General features: G+C 43.1%; 2 protein-coding genes across 4 annotated transcripts; both read left to right on the plus strand.

Annotated features, from left to right (window-relative positions):
* Positions 1 to 264: 264 nt before the first annotated feature.
* Positions 265 to 10,153, plus strand: fhdc2 (FH2 domain containing 2). Of its 3 annotated transcripts, none has more exons than XM_067598960.1 (12): positions 265 to 476; positions 1,634 to 2,232; positions 2,344 to 2,405; positions 4,690 to 4,792; positions 5,045 to 5,130; positions 5,396 to 5,496; positions 5,786 to 5,856; positions 6,073 to 6,180; positions 6,560 to 6,630; positions 6,901 to 7,018; positions 7,186 to 7,350; positions 7,454 to 10,153. In XM_067598960.1, the coding sequence occupies exons 2-12, from the start codon at positions 1,756 to 1,758 to the stop codon at positions 9,410 to 9,412; spliced, it is 3,321 nt and encodes a 1,106-aa protein (XP_067455061.1). In that variant the 5' UTR covers positions 265 to 476; positions 1,634 to 1,755; the 3' UTR covers positions 9,413 to 10,153. The 3 variants fall into 3 exon arrangements, with proteins under 3 accessions (XP_067455061.1, XP_067455063.1, XP_067455062.1); XM_067598962.1 differs by lacking the exon at positions 265 to 476 and adding an exon at positions 870 to 1,350; XM_067598961.1 differs by lacking the exon at positions 265 to 476 and adding an exon at positions 1,358 to 1,502.
* A 2,616-nt stretch (positions 10,154 to 12,769) lies between these two features.
* Positions 12,770 to 16,502, plus strand: rhogd (ras homolog gene family, member Gd). Its single transcript, XM_067598963.1, has 2 exons — positions 12,770 to 12,851; positions 13,454 to 16,502. The coding sequence occupies exon 2, from the start codon at positions 13,483 to 13,485 to the stop codon at positions 14,056 to 14,058; it is 576 nt and encodes a 191-aa protein (XP_067455064.1). The 5' UTR covers positions 12,770 to 12,851; positions 13,454 to 13,482; the 3' UTR covers positions 14,059 to 16,502.
* The last annotated feature ends 928 nt before the right edge of the window (positions 16,503 to 17,430 follow it).

The raw sequence follows: 17,430 nt of genomic DNA on the forward strand, positions 1-17,430 counted from the left end.
GAGGTATTAAGGCAATTAAAACAATCCTTACAGATTAAAGAACCGTTTATAAAGACGATGGTTATTGTTTTCATTTTTTTTCATCCTTTGTAACTCAAACATTCCAGAAATTCAGCCCCATCATGACATGTAAAGTCTAGAAGTGGAGTAAAGTGGAGTTCAGATCGAGCGCACCCCCACCTGAAAAACCCCTAAAAATCCGCCCATGGGAAAACTGGGAGGATACAATAAAGGCATATCAGCGTGCAAGAGCGCGCCTGCGCGTCCTGGATGAGCTGTGTGGAAGTTTCCCCGCAAGTTGAGAGACTGCAGCGAGTGGAGCGGCGTAAATCACCGGGACGAGGAAGACACAACAAACCAAAACAAAAAAAGTGGGATTGAAGTGTATATTTATCGAGGTTCCACGTAAAATTAAGCCTGGATTTCTTGTTGGGGTTTGTGGAGTTACTTCTCTGGAGAAGTGCCGTCCACAGCAAGTAAGTAAAATAACTTTATTATTGTCTGGAATCAGATACATAGGAACAACGTCAACAGCGCTCTGTCATTTCACTGAGGCATCGTTTTTAATGTTAAATGAACTTAAAAGATACAGAAATATACTGCCTGGTTGTTGTAAACCTATACCAAATATCAACATGAAAAAATGCTGAAAAGTTTGTTAAATCTAAATCAAAACCAACTAAAGGAGGCAAACGTTGCATGTTTAGGCTACTGTAATAACTTATAATAACAATTGCTCTTTGTGTAATCTTCCAGCGAACTCTTGAGCAACTGGTTTGTCAAATGATTTTTTGCTTGTCAAGATACAGATCTCGTTAAATGATGAGATCACCGGCGGCGGTTTGTGCAGCGCGCTCGTGCGGCGCTCTGTGGAAGAGTTTGGCAACCGAGCGCACCCCCTTCAAGTTTCCCAAAAGTTATGATTCACTTAGAGAGCGCAATGGAGGGCGACGAGGAGGATTTGTTCTCAACCAAATACAAACTCATGCATGATTCAAGACTTTGAACCACAACACCTGAGACCTATGATTCATTCCTAATTGCTTTGCTAATCCTGCTTGAAACTTGCTGGTGCAAGTGCGCGCAACGAGTTTTCAGACGTCAACCTCCCATAACGAGAGAAGAATATTTAAAGTCATAATTTCTGAAGCTGCTGAAGCCCTCTACTTTTTTTAGGCTTGTGGTTAGCTGTGCATCTTCCCACCTCGCCTTTGGTGTCTCCGTGTTTTCTAATTAAAAGGGAGAAGGTGCGTGATGGAGGCGTGTGTGCACGCGGCCAGGTGAAACTGAACAGGATGGGACAAGCTGCTTCAAACAGCCTGCTGTGGGGGAGAGAGCTCATTTTGTTCAGTTAGTACCTTCCTACAAAAAAACGCCTTGAACTTCCATTGAAAGTTGAGCCAGGGGTTACATTCTTAGCTCCGACTACTTGTCAATGCGCTGGAGTCATGCTAATGAAAGGAGAAGTCAGGCCAGGTGTTAGACAAACTTACAATATTCAGGTGAGGTCATTGGCCTCAGCTACAAAGAGTGGCGTTCTGTTGCAATATTCTTGGATAAGCCTGATTTCCTGTCTCTTTCTGTGCTCAATAATGTCTGAGATAAGATTTTTTGTTGTTGTCTTGTTTCCTAGGCTGGAGTTGTTGATGGACCTTTGAACTAGAGCTCACTGGAGGCTGGGAAAGACGTCACTGACCGAGCAGACACCGATCACCCGCCAAACACCCCTCCCCTTTAACAAACCCGGCGGCCTCTATGCTCATCAACCTGACTGTAGCCATCAAGGAGTCTCGTGCCTTTCATGGAACACTGCCTGCCCTCCCCGCCGCTGCCCCTGACGCTGTGGAAGTGACAGCCATGGATTCACGTCCGGTGCTGGTCGCCCCACCGCCGCCTCCCCTAGCACCTCCACCACCTCCACCTCCTCCTCCTCCCCCCCCTCCTCCTCTCCCACCTCCACCTGCATCATCCTCACCTTTTAGCCGAGCGGACAGTGCCCGTCGGAGCCGGCTGAGGAAGCTTAACTGGGAGCGTATCCCCAAAGAGAAGGTGGAGGGGAGGAAAAGCGTGTGGACCGGGGCGGCCCCGGGCGAGGACGAGTTCCCAATAGACCTCCATTCTCTGGATGAGCTGTTTGGTCAGAAGGACAGTAAGCCTCAGGACAGAACCAGCACCCTGAGACGCCGGTCTGCTCTGATGCACTGCAGATCCTCTCAGGACAAGTCAGAGGAGGTCAGATCATTGGGATACCAGTGATGTTTTTCTCATTAAAGGAAATATACAAAGATAGTGAGACTTCTTCCTCTTTTCTTGACCTTATATGTGTCCTTTGCCTCTTTACAGATCTCCCTACTGGACTCCAAACGCAGTATGAACATTGGAATATTTCTTCGCCAGTTCAAGATGTAAGCTCATTCATTTCTAACTAGAGCTGAAATGATAAGCTGATTTAAACAATTGGTTGATCAACAGAAAATTCATCTGCAACTATTTTGGTAACTGATTAATTGTTACAGTCATTTTTTAAATGCTCCAAATTCACTGGTTCAAGCCTCTCAAATGTGACTTGCTGTTTTATATCATTTAGGGCTGCAACTCACAATTACACTCATTATTAGTGATTAATCTGCTGATTATTTTCTCTATTAATCATTTGGTCTATTAAAAAATAGTGAGAGGAAAATGTCATTCGCATATTCTTAAAGCCCACTGTGAGGCCTTCAATTTGCTTGTTTTGTCCGATCAACAGTCCAGGAACTAAAGATACTCAATTAACTGATATATGTCGAAGAAACACAGAAAATCCTCATATTTAAGAAGTTGGAACCAGAGAAGGTTTGGCATTTTTGCTTCTAAAATGTTTAATAGATTATCAAAATAGTTGCTGTGATTTTCTGTTGATCAATTAATCGACTAATCTTTGCATCATTGTAAATTCAGAATCTATAGGTTTTGGACTGTTGGTCAGACAAAACAATGTTAGACGACATCACATTGGGCCCTGAGAAATTGTGATGGACCTCTCACATTTTTTCATTTCATAAACAATTAGTCAATTAATCAATTATTAAAATCATTAGTAGTAGTGCAGCACTATTACTAACAGTGACCAGTTTCTGGGTTTTTTTTGCATTTCCTGGAGGTCGCTATCAGTCAAAATTGAAAGTAGCTCAAAGAGCAGGAAACAGAAGTGTGTTCAACTGTGCCCAGGGGAACAGTACTTCACTTGAGTGGAAGTGGAGAGTGTAGCCGTATATCAAGGAAGGATGGATGTGCAGTTTTTGTCAGAAGTGTGAGGACTCATCGGGAGAGAGGATGACTGGTGTCGGGGAGGGGACATGAGTATATTGCGGGGGACAGGTGCAGGGGAGGGTGCACCCTTAGCAGCTGGACTAAGCGTCTTAAAAGAGGGTGGTGAGTAAGTGGCCGGGTATAGCCCTAGGAGTCAAGAGTTGACACCTGCTGATGCCCTTAAAGAGTGTCTAATGGTAAAGCTACCCCCTACAGAGAGAGACCCCACTGGTGGCCTGTCATATTCATCCATCCCTTAAAGCCTCTTTAGCATGTTTGCCTAACTCAAACAAAGCTGCAGTTCTCATAATGAATAGGTCTGTTTTATAGTTGTTAAAGCACACTTACATGCAGTATGACGTCTGAATCACTCAGATTAACTTTTTGATGTTGGAAATAATGACATATTTAACTGTTGCTGGTAGAAATAAAGGCTAAAGGAAGTGCTGAGTTGCTGTATTGTCATGCCTCCACGTGTGCATGAAATGTTCATGGAGACTCAATTGTGCGGGTCTCAACTGAAGAGCGGCTTTCTTCTAAACTAGATTTGTCAAGACTTGCAGGGAAAGCCATTATGTGAAAAGAACCTCTTCTGTACAAACATTGGAAGCTTATTTGCCCTCTAAACCCTCCTCTACTAGACTGTTTTAAACAGAGATAGATCTACTTTTGAAATGTGGGTGTAGTTTAAACAAAATCCAGTTTTGTATTGCCAGATATCAGTGCCTGAGTAGGCACTTCAATATCATCTCATTATGTGTTATTTATAGGCTATGTCATTCAGTATTTAGTTTTCAATAGACTGAATTGGAACAAATAACAAAAAGCATTTTTAAAGTGAGGTCCTGAAAATGATTTATCCTTAATCCAACTTAGATTCTTAATAGTCGTGATTGTGATTGTCCATAAATGAGGTGAATATGTTGGAGAACAAAGATCTCATAATGGAATATGAGTGTGTGTGATGGGCTGATAATGGAAAGCTGCTGGAGTGAAGGACAGATGTGTCAATGGGAGGAAGTAAATCAGAGGTCAAACAGTCAGCCGGATCAGTTTCTTGTCTTTCACCTTGACATCCCAAGGCCCTTCAGACGTTTGCCTTTTATTTGTCCAGTGGATATGCAACTTTGCGTCGCCAGCGCGGCGTCAACCAACCCTCTTTCCCCGACACTTTGGCTGATAAGAACAGGATAAGCCTCAATATTGTGTGATCATGGCAAAACAAAGAGCTGATACCGTTCATAACATGGGTTTTCCTGGGGGTTGGGTGTCTGGGGGTTCTTGCCTTTTCTCAGGCTGAAAACTGTAGGACACCACTGCCGGTCTACCCAAGATAGCTCCATTGCGTGTTAAAAATGATGTCATGCTTACGGTGTGTCTGTTGTCGTTTTTCCACAGGCCTGCGAAGGAGATAGTTGAGGATATCAGGCATGGTGCTGGGGGCCGTTACGGAGTGGAGAAGCTCACAGAGCTCTGCAAATTGCTGCCTGACAATGAGGAGGTAAAGTGCCTTTTCTGTCACACAAATACAACAGTGACAACCCCTTTCTCCTCCCCTCCCCCACTCTCTCCTCTTACTCATCATCTGGCCCTGGTTAGGATGATCAAAAGTTTGCCATTACACCATGTCGTATAATGTGGTCTGTTTCCGGAGGAGTGCGGTGAAAGATATTGGAATTGACTGTTAACGGCATGTTGGTTTTAGTATTCCATATTGCTTTCCAGATTTGACTCAGCATCTGTTCTCTCTCAGGAATCTCGCCTGAGGAGGTTCAGTGGGGAGCGTAGCTGGCTTGGAGAGCCTGATCTTTTCATTCTGCTGCTGGTGGAAGTCCCCAGGTACACCTCACCGTAGCACTAGATAGGATATAATTACCAAGCATGTTCCCAGTACAGATTCTTTGTTTTTCCAGCTTGATTTTTAGCTTTAAAACTGCTGTTTTTATCTGTTTATTTTAATGAGACACTTACTGCTCATGTGCTTCTCTTTGTACTGACTTGCTTATTTAAGTGATGATTGATCAGGAGTGCCTTTTCATCTCCATCATCACTCACCCCTGCCTGTTCATTCATCCATCCGTCTTTCTCTTTCCTCTTCCATTAGTTTTCGGCTACGTTTGGATGCCATGATCCTGCAACAAGAGTTTGACCCAGCTGTGACCTCTCTGTGTGTGGCAGCCAGATGTCTGAGGGAGGCGGCCAGAGGTAAAGTAACAGCAGGGAGTTGTGTACTCCACCAATATAATGATCTAGGTCTGTTTAAATGCTCCTATCTAGAATTAATCTGCTGTTCAGAGCAACTTACTGATTTAGGAGAAACCTGCTTTCAGAAGCATTTTTTTTGTATGAAAGTTTAGTTTACCACTCAGCCCGAGTGCCAGTTCTTCAGAACAGTTGCTGACTCATTTGAAGGCCTCGCTGTCAGCTGTATACACTACTCATCATGTTTCAACCTTGAGGCAAAATATTGAATCTTTGTCTTTGACTCGTCTAGAACTGCTGAGCTGTCCTGAATTACACTCCATCCTTCGTTTGGTGCTGAAAGCAGGGAACTACATGAATGCTGTGAGTGCTTCTTTATTTTATTTTTTTCTTTTCTTTTCTTTAGCCCGACAAAGCAGAATTGGCCCTTTTATCTGTGCACAATACACCAGGGGTCTGGGTGTGTGTTCAGGGGCGTCACTCTGACTGTGCACCTGGGTTTTGTATCATTGTTTGTTTAAAGTTGTCACGTTGGTGGAGTATGTTTGTGTTGTTCTGACCTTGTACATGGCTTCTCAGGGTGGATATTCAGGGAATGCCGCTGGTTTCCGAATTTCATCACTGCTCAAACTGGCTGACACCAAAGCCAACAAGCCGGGCATGAATCTGCTGCATTTTGTAGCCATGGTAAGATCTGAAATTTAAATATACAGTAGAAAAAGAAGGAAGTAAATATTATCAACAAAACAGGGATTAAATTTAAGAGTTGTTAGTCAAACGTGAAATGAAACACCCTCTTTTTTTTAGAGAAGTCAAATGCATCTTCTTGACAGATATTCAATTTATTTATTATTGATGGACATGAACTGGCTCGAAACATTCTTGGGTAAATTAGTTTTAGCACCATTTCTGCAAAAAACAATTGTGTCTGACTGCACAGTGTTTACAGAACAGACCCTCAAGCCAGACTGCTCCACATAGCATATCATTTTTGTCAACATTAGCGAATGACGTGTTGCATCTTTTGGAACAATAGCTGGATAATCATTTGTGTTTGTCGCCACAGGAAGCTGTAAAAAAGGACCAGAGTTTACTGTCATTTCCCAGCCAACTAGGCCATGTTGGCTCCGCCTCCAGGTCAGTCTCTTCCCAAAACCCGGATTCCATCATGTCAGATAGTGATCAAGGCTCAGGGAATACACAAACCCCCTCAATAACACCAACACACCCCAACAGACTCCTAGAACAAGTGTAAATTTAATCAAGACATTCTTGTGTCAGAAAAAGGCACCCAGCTGCTATCAGTAGCTTGTAGTAGTTGTATTACTTTTCATCATGCTGATGTTACCGAGCAATTTCTCTACAGTTCTAAACACAATTGCGTATTATATAACTTCTTGTTTTCAGGTTGTGTGAGGAGTCTGTACTGGAGGACTTATCCAAGTTAAAAAGCAGAGTGGTGGCGCTTAAGGCAAACATCCAGACTGATGCTGAGATTCAGCAGCATACACAACCTTTCCTGGAGGTATAACATACATTGTTTTGATGTACTCATTCTTCAACTAAAAGTTCAACACACCAGCCAAAATGTAACATGTTTTTTATGAAAGATAATAAATTGGTAGGGTAAAGGATATGAAGACATTAGTGGAAAAGGTGACTGTAAAATATGTCTTTTCCATCTGTGTGCAGGTGGCTGAGGAGCGGCTGAAGGAGGCAGAGGATGAGGTGGAGGGCATGAGGATGTCAAGTCAGGCTTTGGTGGAGTTCTTCTGTGAGGACGACAGCACTTTCAAACTAGAGGAGGCTTGCAGGGTCTTCCATTCATTTTGCCACCGCTTCCAAAGAGCTGTCCAGGTTAGATCCAGAAATTGAAAAGGAAAAGTCTTACAGAATTAGACACACAAGTTGAAGTCATTACTAAGCGTCACTGACAAATGATTCTCTCCTTTGTCTACAGGAGAATGCAGAGCGGGAGCTGAAGGAGCAGAAACGGCTGGAGCGTCAGCGTGAGATGGGGGGAAAGCGCCGCTCTTTGGCTATTTGTACGGGGTTGGACTTGAGCCTCAACCTTGCCAGAGAGCCTCACATTCAGGAGAACCAAGATGAGCTGGAGAAACTCCTGGAGAAGAACTTGAGCTACACTTGGAGTCGTCGTAGCCTGAGGAGCTCTGATTCCCGCAGACACTCCCAAACCCTCCAAAGCGATGCCCATCTCCATATCACATCGATACCTAAGAGCTTCCCTGAGCTGGGCAGCAGCCCGACGTCAGCCAGTTATCACTCTAATAGCTCCTCTGACCATGAGACAGCTGCTGTGCTTTGTAGTTCTCCGGAGATGGATGGCACGTGTTCCCCCGTTGATCAAGGAAATGTTCTGGGTAGAGGGAGCAGGGCTCAGCCCCACCAAACAACCAACCAGAGTATGGAACCTTCATTTAATCATTCTCAACATGGACGTGGCTTCACAATCAAGCAACAAGGGCCAGAGAGCGTTTCATATGTCCTACAAGGCCAACTGAAGGCAACAGAAACATGTGGACTTAAAAAACAAGCTGAGATGTCACGTGAACACATGGCTTCAATGAACATTGAATCTTCACCCAGTCCCTGTACAAACTCTGGTGCTATAAACACTGATACATCTGCCCTGTGTGTTAAAAGCCAGCCTTCGACTCAAAGACATAGTTTTGGCCTGCCGCTGACAGACCATAGTCATCCTCTTCAGAGTAAATCTAATAGCTCTTGTGTTGATGAGTCCACTCCTCAGTCTGTTAATAAGAATGGAATTCTTTCTCAAAGTGACAGCACGGCTAGGTCACTCAGGTACCAGAGATCTGAGAGCCAATCACAATCATCCATAAATGCTTCAGATAAAGTAGAGTTACAACCACCGAACAGAGGGACACCTACCATTACAAGCGCTGTGATGCCTTTACCTGATGCAGGCCTAATAAAGCAAACAGACACAGAAGAGGCGTCAACACCTGTAGAGGAGAGCTGGATGCCTTCCAGTCTACCAGAGTTCAGCCAGTCACAGCCAGGAGAGTACTCTGACTTAGCAAGTCCTGAGAGGGAGATTGCAAGGTCATACTCCCGTGTGGGTGAAACACTGGAGTGCCACACTCTGGTGAAAGGCCTACGATCCTACGATGCCTTGTCACCCCCAACATCCCCACTACCACGACCTGCACCAAGCCTCTGCTCCAAGTGGAGGAAAGAGAGAGAGGGTGACTTTCGAGAGGGGACAACTCCAACGTCTCCTACATCAAAGGAGGAGACTCGAAATATGAAGAACCCTGTGCGTAGTGGGATAGGGGCCAAGAGGGGACTTGTGTCACGTGTGGGACCTTCCAATAGCACAGGCATTCCTAGGGTGCGCTCCAAAACTGAGCCTTCAAATGGAGCCCCAGCCCCAACCAACCCACCCACTCCTAGCCGTCTGTCTGCTCCTCGCAGCCTATCCATGCGCTCGTCCCCTGTCACACGGCCTGCTGCTGCTGCTGTCCAGGCAGATGTGAAACGAAGTAATAGCGCACGTGAGAGGACACAGACTGTAAGTGAGCCACAGACTCCAGGAAAGTCCACTCTGACCCGCAGAGTCTCAGACAGATCTCTGCCCGATAAAGTCTCAGGCAACACCCAACCAGCCTTCGTCAGAGGAACTCCTCTCCGTGTGTCTAAACGAGTCGCCCCAAACTCTGAGACTCAGGTTCCCTCCCAGCCTCGCACTGCCCACAGCCCGTCCTCTGCCACAGCCAAGACCATACGCACGGCTGTCATATCCGCAGCCAGACATAAAACTGCTAAGACAACAAGCACAAGCGTCTCACCAGCTAGCTCTAAAATCCCTACAGCTTCACGAATACCTGGTCCCAAAATGCCTCGAGCTACTACAGCTCCGCCACTGTGGAGGTGATAGGAGTGAAAAAGTGCAGTTTGTACAAACGTCTCATGCCTTTATGGATTGCTGTCAAATACATAACTTGCAGGTCACTTTTGTGTCATCAGTAGATTTCTGGTCTTGATCATCTCTAGTTCCACTAAATTCTACTTCTATGAAATGGTTGTCGTGATGTGCTTCTACATTTGTGAGAAGCTACACTGATAGCATTTCATGCACCAGCAGAACAGTATATCCTCTACATCCTACCTCTTTTCACATCCATTTGTGTCCTATGCAGGCAATAGGATACTATAAGAAGACCCATCTTAACTGTTCATATGTAGAGCAATTCACATCAGTAAAATGCAGCCAAGTGAACACTCTCCTGTGCCTAGTCAGTGCTACAAGTATGCTTTTAAGAATTGTAATCTGGGAAACTGTTTCAATCTCTCTTGCATTTAATTTTATTTTAGGGAATTGTCCAAATGTTTTGAATACTGTGATCCTTCTGCTAAGTGATCGTTGCGTTATCACACTGTCTCTACAGTCTGAACAGAACTCGGTACAATGTTGAACTCTTCATCCTCTTGTTGAGACGCCTCATCGTTCTGATGCACTTTACAAACTGAAGAGGAGGCCGCAAGGAGATGATATATGTAATTTTTGTTTTATATAAAAAGATTCTATAACTTTATTGAATAGCATTGCGTGTTATTCACTGTATTACGTGGATTTGTAAATAAGAAAAGACGAATAAATGCGGTGATATGGATAGTGGTGTTGTTCCTCTCTGAAAAAGGTGCTCATCAGCCAAATTAAAAACTACCTGTTTGTGTGTGTTGTTGACATATTCTCACAGATGTTTTTTTAAAATTTTGTATTCAAGGCGAGCACTTGCTTTAACAGCCTTCACGTTCACGGTCCCCACTCTTCCTCCTCAACTTCTGCTCTTGCATCTTGCTGTCCTCTGTCTTCTTGTCACCCTCAGTTTTCTCTCCCTCTCATCTGGGCTCTCTCTTACTGCATCTCTTGACACAGTCACCCCCAATCCTGTCAGTGGCTGTTGTCATGGAAATGCTACAGACGTCCCGGGGAATCTCCTGGCAGAATAGTGGGGTGCAAGGGTTGGGGTGGAGGGTGACTGTGGGTGTAGGGTCCCAGTGGGAATTCTCTCTTTATAGGCCGCAGTGACGCCAGAACCTCTTGGGAAAGGCAATAAACTGGTGCCTCTTTGTGTTCTTGAGTGTCCGGTTGTCGGTCAGTGCTGGCCTCTTAACCTGCCTCAGTGTATAGAGGTGACATCATCAGCGGGTCTCCAGGGGTGCAGGACAGAGTAGTCTAAAGTGAGACCTCTTTTAGTTGCCTTCGAGTATTCTGCTTGGATCTGAAAGCATTGGCTTAGAAAGAATAATGACTTGTCTAAAGGTGAATAAGTGATATATGGGCTTTAAGACCAGTGCTGACCAAAGAGAGGATGCGGTCCAACAGACAGGAGACAGGATTGTTTTACGTTGAGTATGTATGCACAGACAGTGACACACACAGTGGCATTTAATGGTGAGAATGTAGCAAGTTCAAGAGAAAAGGGTAAAGCCAAAGCAAGAGTGCAGGCGTCCATGCATCCAGTCTCCTCTTGAAAGGTTAACAGACTGGTAAAATCCAGGAACAGCCTCCCTCATTGACAATGACAGTTAAAATGTTGGATAGGAGTCTGTCAGGTCAGGAAAACACTTTTCAGCAGGTGTCATTTTTGAAAGACAGGTTGCACAGTGTGTGGGTTTACATTATTTTAAAGTGATTATTAGTCAATTATTGGAGTCATCAGGTCACGTTGTCCTTTATCATCTTTGCAGTCCAGAAAGAAAGATATGTTGTCTCTTACACAGGAAAAATGTCATGCCAGACACTATTCATAAATCTGGCAGTTGAATGTGACACTGATTACAAGCAAATGTTTGTAGCTGGGTCCTTTGTCTGCATTAGTGGAAACACTGGTGGAAAGTACTTCACTTAAGTACAGTTGTGTAGTAAGTACATGTACTTGTGTATTTCCATTGTCTGCTACTTTATACTTCTACTCCACTACATTTCAGAGTCACACATTGTTTTACTCTGCAACATGTATTTAAAATATGTGGTTAGTAGTTTGTTTGAAGATTAAGATTTTATATAAAAAGTGTAAAATAAAACATGACACATTGTTACAGATTAACTATGCAACAGTATATAAAGTGATAATACTCCACCATGACCAGCTACATCATAAACATACTGTTTACATGTTGATGCATCAGTAGTATTGATACAATAATCCAATCAAATAACATAACACTATGAAAGGGCCCATTCTGCATGACTACCTCTACTTATCTACAATTATGAGTTTGTGTGCTTTTACTTATATTATAGTAATTTTTACGGAGGCATTTCTACTTTTACTTAAAGTCCCCCTCCAATCAAATACATATTTTTCTTCTTGTTCCTACAGTTGAATGTTGAATGTAAGCTTCACTGTGCGGAATGATGTATGTGCAGCGTTTGACTCTTGAAGGCTGTTTTCACATTCATCTGCTGAAAGTTAAAAGTTTTTCTGTGCTCACTGAAAATCTGATTTTTATGAGCAGGCCTATAATCATGATTTGTGACATCACAAATAGTTTGGAAGCCAATTCTGGTCCAATATTCAACTTAAACAAGTGTGATGTGGAAACTTGAAGCCTCCAGTGCACAAACACTGAGAATGGGGTTTTCAGTGAAGTAGGAAACATCTTGTGTCCAACAGTTAAACTTCTAAAATGAAATATATTTACATGAATAGATTCTGGGATTTTTAATGAGGGAGAAGGAATAGATGTGATTTAAAGGATTTTAACAATATAATTTAACTTATTTTGAGGAAAAATATCAGACACAAATTATTATTCAAAGTAGAGTCATTTATATGCATATATCTTGTCAAACGTGTGGATGGGATCTTTAAATAAAATATATCAATACTTACTCCACCACTTGCTAAGTCACATCACTTGAGATGGAAGACAAATAATACTTTATTTAACAATTATTCTTCCTGTCGCCAAACTTCAGAATACAGTTTTCAACACAACTCACAGGGAGGTTTAAATCATAGAAACGTTTTCATCTTAACTCATATTAGGATTTCTTTATGTTGTGTGTTCTATGTTATTAAGCATTTTAAGTTTCACTATCAATGAAAAGTGCAAATTAAGTGTATTATTATGATTATGATTATGATTATGATCATTATTATTATTTTTATTATTATTATTTTTATTAAAGTCAGAATGGCTTAACACTGCCATCTAGTGTCATGGAAACAACTATCACAAAATGAAACTACAACTCCCGGCTTGCATTGTTTCCGTACGTCTCTTTTTACGTAATGGACAGCTCCCCGGATGCGGCTGTGATTGACTATACCAGGCAAAAAGAGATCGAAAGCCAAGTGGCGGTAAGTCACAAAACCCTTCAAATTTCCTTGTTACAGCAAATTTCTACCTCTAGGACATGTATTAGAATAGAATGTAATTTTCCGAGTAACTTGTAGGGAGTTGTCGGGTCGTGAACAGACCTTTTTAACATGTGGCTTGCAAATTAACTTTCAACTTGTTTGCTAACTAGCTAGCTTGTTAACCACCAAAGGCGCTAGTTCCTTAGCCTGATGCTAGCCAGTGGGGAACGCCTAGTATCCTAAAGTGATCAGGGCGACAAAATAAACGCCAGAGAATCGCCGTCTCGCTTTCGATTCTATTGTTGTAGTGTAATCAATCACCAGTGATTTGAACTTTCCAGAAGTTCTTGATAAATGGACGGCTGAATCTGTAGCTAAGCTATGTAACGTTAATTACGTCGATGAGCTAATGTTGGCGGCGGCTAGCTGGTTTGCTAGCTGGGTGAAAAGCTGTATGAACTGTCTCTTCAGAGTTATAGGCCAGCAGTTTCTCCCTAATCAATTAAAGTTGAACAATTAGTGCCATATCATTTAGCTTAGCTTCACAGAGTTGGAGTATTGTAATTGGTAGTCACCCAGGTGCCCTTTTTTTCTGTTGTCAGGTGCTGCAGCCCCAGTGGTCGTAGGCAGGATGCAGACCATAAAGTGTGTGGTGGTGGGTGATGGGGCAGTGGGTAAAACCTGCCTACTCATCTCTTACACCACCAACGCCTTTCCCGAAGAATACATTCCCACAGTGTTTGACAATTACAGCGCTCAGATGAGCGTTGATGGCCGTACTGTCAGCCTCAACTTGTGGGACACAGCAGGCCAGGAGGAGTATGACCGCCTGCGCACTCTCTCCTATCCCCAGACCAACGTCTTCATCATCTGCTTTTCCATTGGCAGCCCCTCCTCCCATGCCAACGTCCGGCACAAGTGGCATCCTGAGGTGTCTCACCACTGCCCCAACGTCCCCATCCTCCTGGTGGGCACCAAGAGAGACCTGAGGAGCGATGCAGAAACGGTAAAGAAGCTGAAGGAGCAGGGCCTGGCTCCCACCACCCAGCAGCAGGGCAATGCCCTCGCCAAGCAGATCGGGGCTGTTAAATACATGGAGTGTTCAGCTCTGCTGCAGGAAGGTGTCAGGGAGGTGTTTGCTGAAGCTGTGAGAGCGGTGTTGTATCCAGTCACGAAAAAGAACACCAAGAAGTGTGTGCTGTTGTAATAAACGGTTCCCAGATTTGGACTGTGGAGGGGGATGATGGGGGATCCACAGATGCAAAGAGAGGCTGAGGAACGAAGGTCGTCATCTGGCTGCCTCCATGCCACCTCCAGCAGTTAAGACTTCGTTTTTCAGCTCTTCTGCTACTCCTCTCTTCCTTATTCATCTCCTGGAGGATTTCACGCCGTTGCCAACATCACCAAAGTGACAATGCCAAAATGGGGGCAACAGACCGGATCTCCTCTATTTTTCTTACATTTTAACTTTTGATATTTACACTTTCTTCCAATTTTACATCTGTTCTAGATTTATAGCTTCTCTGCTTTGCCTTACAAAATGCTGATCATGGTTGTCACAAGCCATAATAACATCCAAACCAACCAACCGAGCTACCCTGTTTGACTGGAGAGAAGAGATCTACCTTTGTTCAGGTGGAGAAATAGTGACTACCTCATACTTCTCACCTAGGTTGCATCTCATGAGTCTCAAGCAACTTCACCATTATGAATGCTTTGACTTGCCTATTTAGATGTAATAAACAACCAAGTAGAGGGTGAGCAAGTTTTAATTTCAAGCAGCTTGAGTCCAGACAAGGTGTGATGACTCCCGGACAAATGCCAGTTCCCCTTAACCAGTATGCACAGATTAGAGTTTCAACTCTAAAGCTGCAGTTCCCCTTGTGCTCAGTCTGGCATGTTAGAGCTGTCTGGCAGGCTGTCCTTCCAGCCTCTCTCACTGCTCTCTCACTGCCACGCATGGAAGAGCCAGTAGGCCTTTGAAGATAAGCTGGACCCATTAAAAGCAGCCGACCATTTGCCCTCTTCAGTAATAGAGGAGCAGGTGTAGTAAGGCCTCTGCCAAATTAACCCATGCTGGTACTGGATTTCTCAAGCGGACGGTCAGAAAGTCAGGTTGTCGTACAAGCTCTCCTCTGTCTACGTCTTACTCTTGAGACTCACACCGAGTGCCATTAAAAACATGCCTAAGAATGACCTTTTTGACAGGGTGGGGGGTCACAGAGACTGTATTTTGTCTAATTATGTTGAATTTACTCTGTAAATTTACTCCTCAAATGTTTTTTAACCTACGAGTGCGGTTATGGCCAAAGTTGAATATATTTTTTGTAATAGCCTATGTTTATTTGATCAGTAAGATTGTTTGTGTGTTGTAGTAAATACTCAGATTTGTTAAACCAGAACTCCATGACGACCCTTTGTCAATTGCGTTATTGCCTTACATTTAAGGTCAGCAGACTATGACCACTGCATAATTGATTCAGTATAGCATATAATACCAGAATATGTTTAAACTGGCTTGTGCTAGGCTATATATTTCTTTTCCTATGTTGTCTGATTTAGTTGAATTATCACTTCGTCTTGGAAGAAGCAGTGTCATAGCTGCCTTGTTAATTTTTCTACCATGTAACAGCAGTGTATCTACAATATGATAGGAGCCTTTTATTTGGTCGGGTGCCTTATCTAAACCAAAGACCACAGCAGCGCTCCGTTGTCAAACCCGAAGGTTCTCATTATAGTGCCACGAGACCTTTTCAAAATACAGGTCCAACCAACTCTGGGTTTCACTTTTTGTAATTTTTCAGAAGCTTTCTGCTTTTAGTTCCAGCCAGTAAACACACTTGCTCTTGCAGCCCTCCTTTATGAGACGCAGGTGCTAAACTGACATCTCGCTCAGCAAGTCTGTATGCATTTGTGAAACAAGAGCGTTCACGGCCCACAGCTCTTAACAGATTGTGGTTTACATCCCTGCATTGCATGGTGCAGAGAGAGCAAAGGCACAAGCACAACTCGCACATAAAGTTAGCAAGTGCTGCGTTGGTGGAACGTGCCTTGTCACATCTGAGGATTTTTATACATTTTATAAAAATATTTTTTTAAGTAATGACTGGTTGCTCATTTGTGCTTACAGCTGCCAGTAATAACAGCAACCCTTTTACTATAGTTATCTTCATTTACTCATTCGAATGGATATATTACAAGTCAGCCTAGATTATGGCCTGTGTAAAGTTAGAATAAACGAAGTGCAACACGAGTGAGAGGTGTAGTGAAACAACAGCAATGCGTGGTTTGAGATCTGCCAAAAGATGTGTGAAAATTTCCCAGATAGGCGTGTGGAAGGTTGAATGTAAGTACACAATACGTCAAACTGTCAACTGTGGTGAGCTTTTTTTTTTTTTTTTTTTTTTTTTTTTGGCCATGTCCTAATTTCATTCAGATAACGCTGTTGAAGTGGAACATACACCTGTGGGCTTTGTCTGTGTCCCGGAGCTGTATGCTACCGTGCGCGTGGTACTACGCTTTTACACTGGGAACTTGATTTGTAGAAATCTGTTTGTAATTGTTTTATATATAACAAAAGCATATTTGTATAAATGAACTAACAGTGAGATGATTTTAAATTATGCCAAATAAAATGGTGGTTAAAGCCAAGCGCTGTATTTGTTTTTCTTTTTTTTTTTTTTATTTAAGCAGTGAAAGATTTACCCCGGCTGCCTTGAGACTTGACAATAACTAGCACTAACACATAATCAAAACATCACTTCACAGCTGTATGACAATGATGGAAGAATAAAGTCATACTGAGGTGTAGAACAAAACTGAGTCACACACTGACACACAGCTACTTGTATTTTCAGCTCAGGAAACCACACTACATTCCTGTAGAATACAAAACATAGTTCACTTTCTCTCATATAACGCTATTTCAATTACCATGTCCGAACACTAGATGGACACAGTCCTCAAGCTCAGCTCCATATCATCCACAATGAATGCCATTCTTCAAAGCCAGTTTTTTTTTTTCCTCCCTTTTCTGTAGATTTGGAATTAATGATCTATACCCATCCTGTTTTCAGAGCCATCATTCAACTTAGCAGACACCCACAAGTTCAATCAGTAGCAGAGGCTTAAAAACTCAGCATGCTGCATACTTTGAAAAATTCCCTTGACCTTTATGGGTGGTGGCTCTGACAAGTGACAGATGTGTTGAACTCCACCAAAGGCTCATTACAACATCACTGCAGTAACATTCAGAGCTCATTTCCTCTGCGGTCTGTCTCTGAATGTTTTACAACCACGACAATGCTGAATGTATGTTTACAGCTTGTAAAACTTCGGTTGCTGCCTGTGATAGTCCTTGATGTATTATTTCAGTGAACTCTGCCAAGAATGAATTGAAAAGGCATTCAGGAAAAAACAGCGCTTAGAGGCATGCCTGAGTAGTGTGATGGCCAGATAGGATGAGAAAGGATGAGCGAGTGTTGCTGTCTGCAATACGCTTAACTCAGGCAAGCGGATTAATGAGACTTGGGTCACTTAAGGTGATCCATTTTTAGGTGAGTGGATGACAACAGGCGTG

The sequence above is a fragment of the Thunnus thynnus genome, chromosome 9, assembly GCF_963924715.1.
Source record: "Thunnus thynnus chromosome 9, fThuThy2.1, whole genome shotgun sequence".
Lineage (NCBI taxonomy): Eukaryota > Metazoa > Chordata > Actinopteri > Scombriformes > Scombridae > Thunnus > Thunnus thynnus.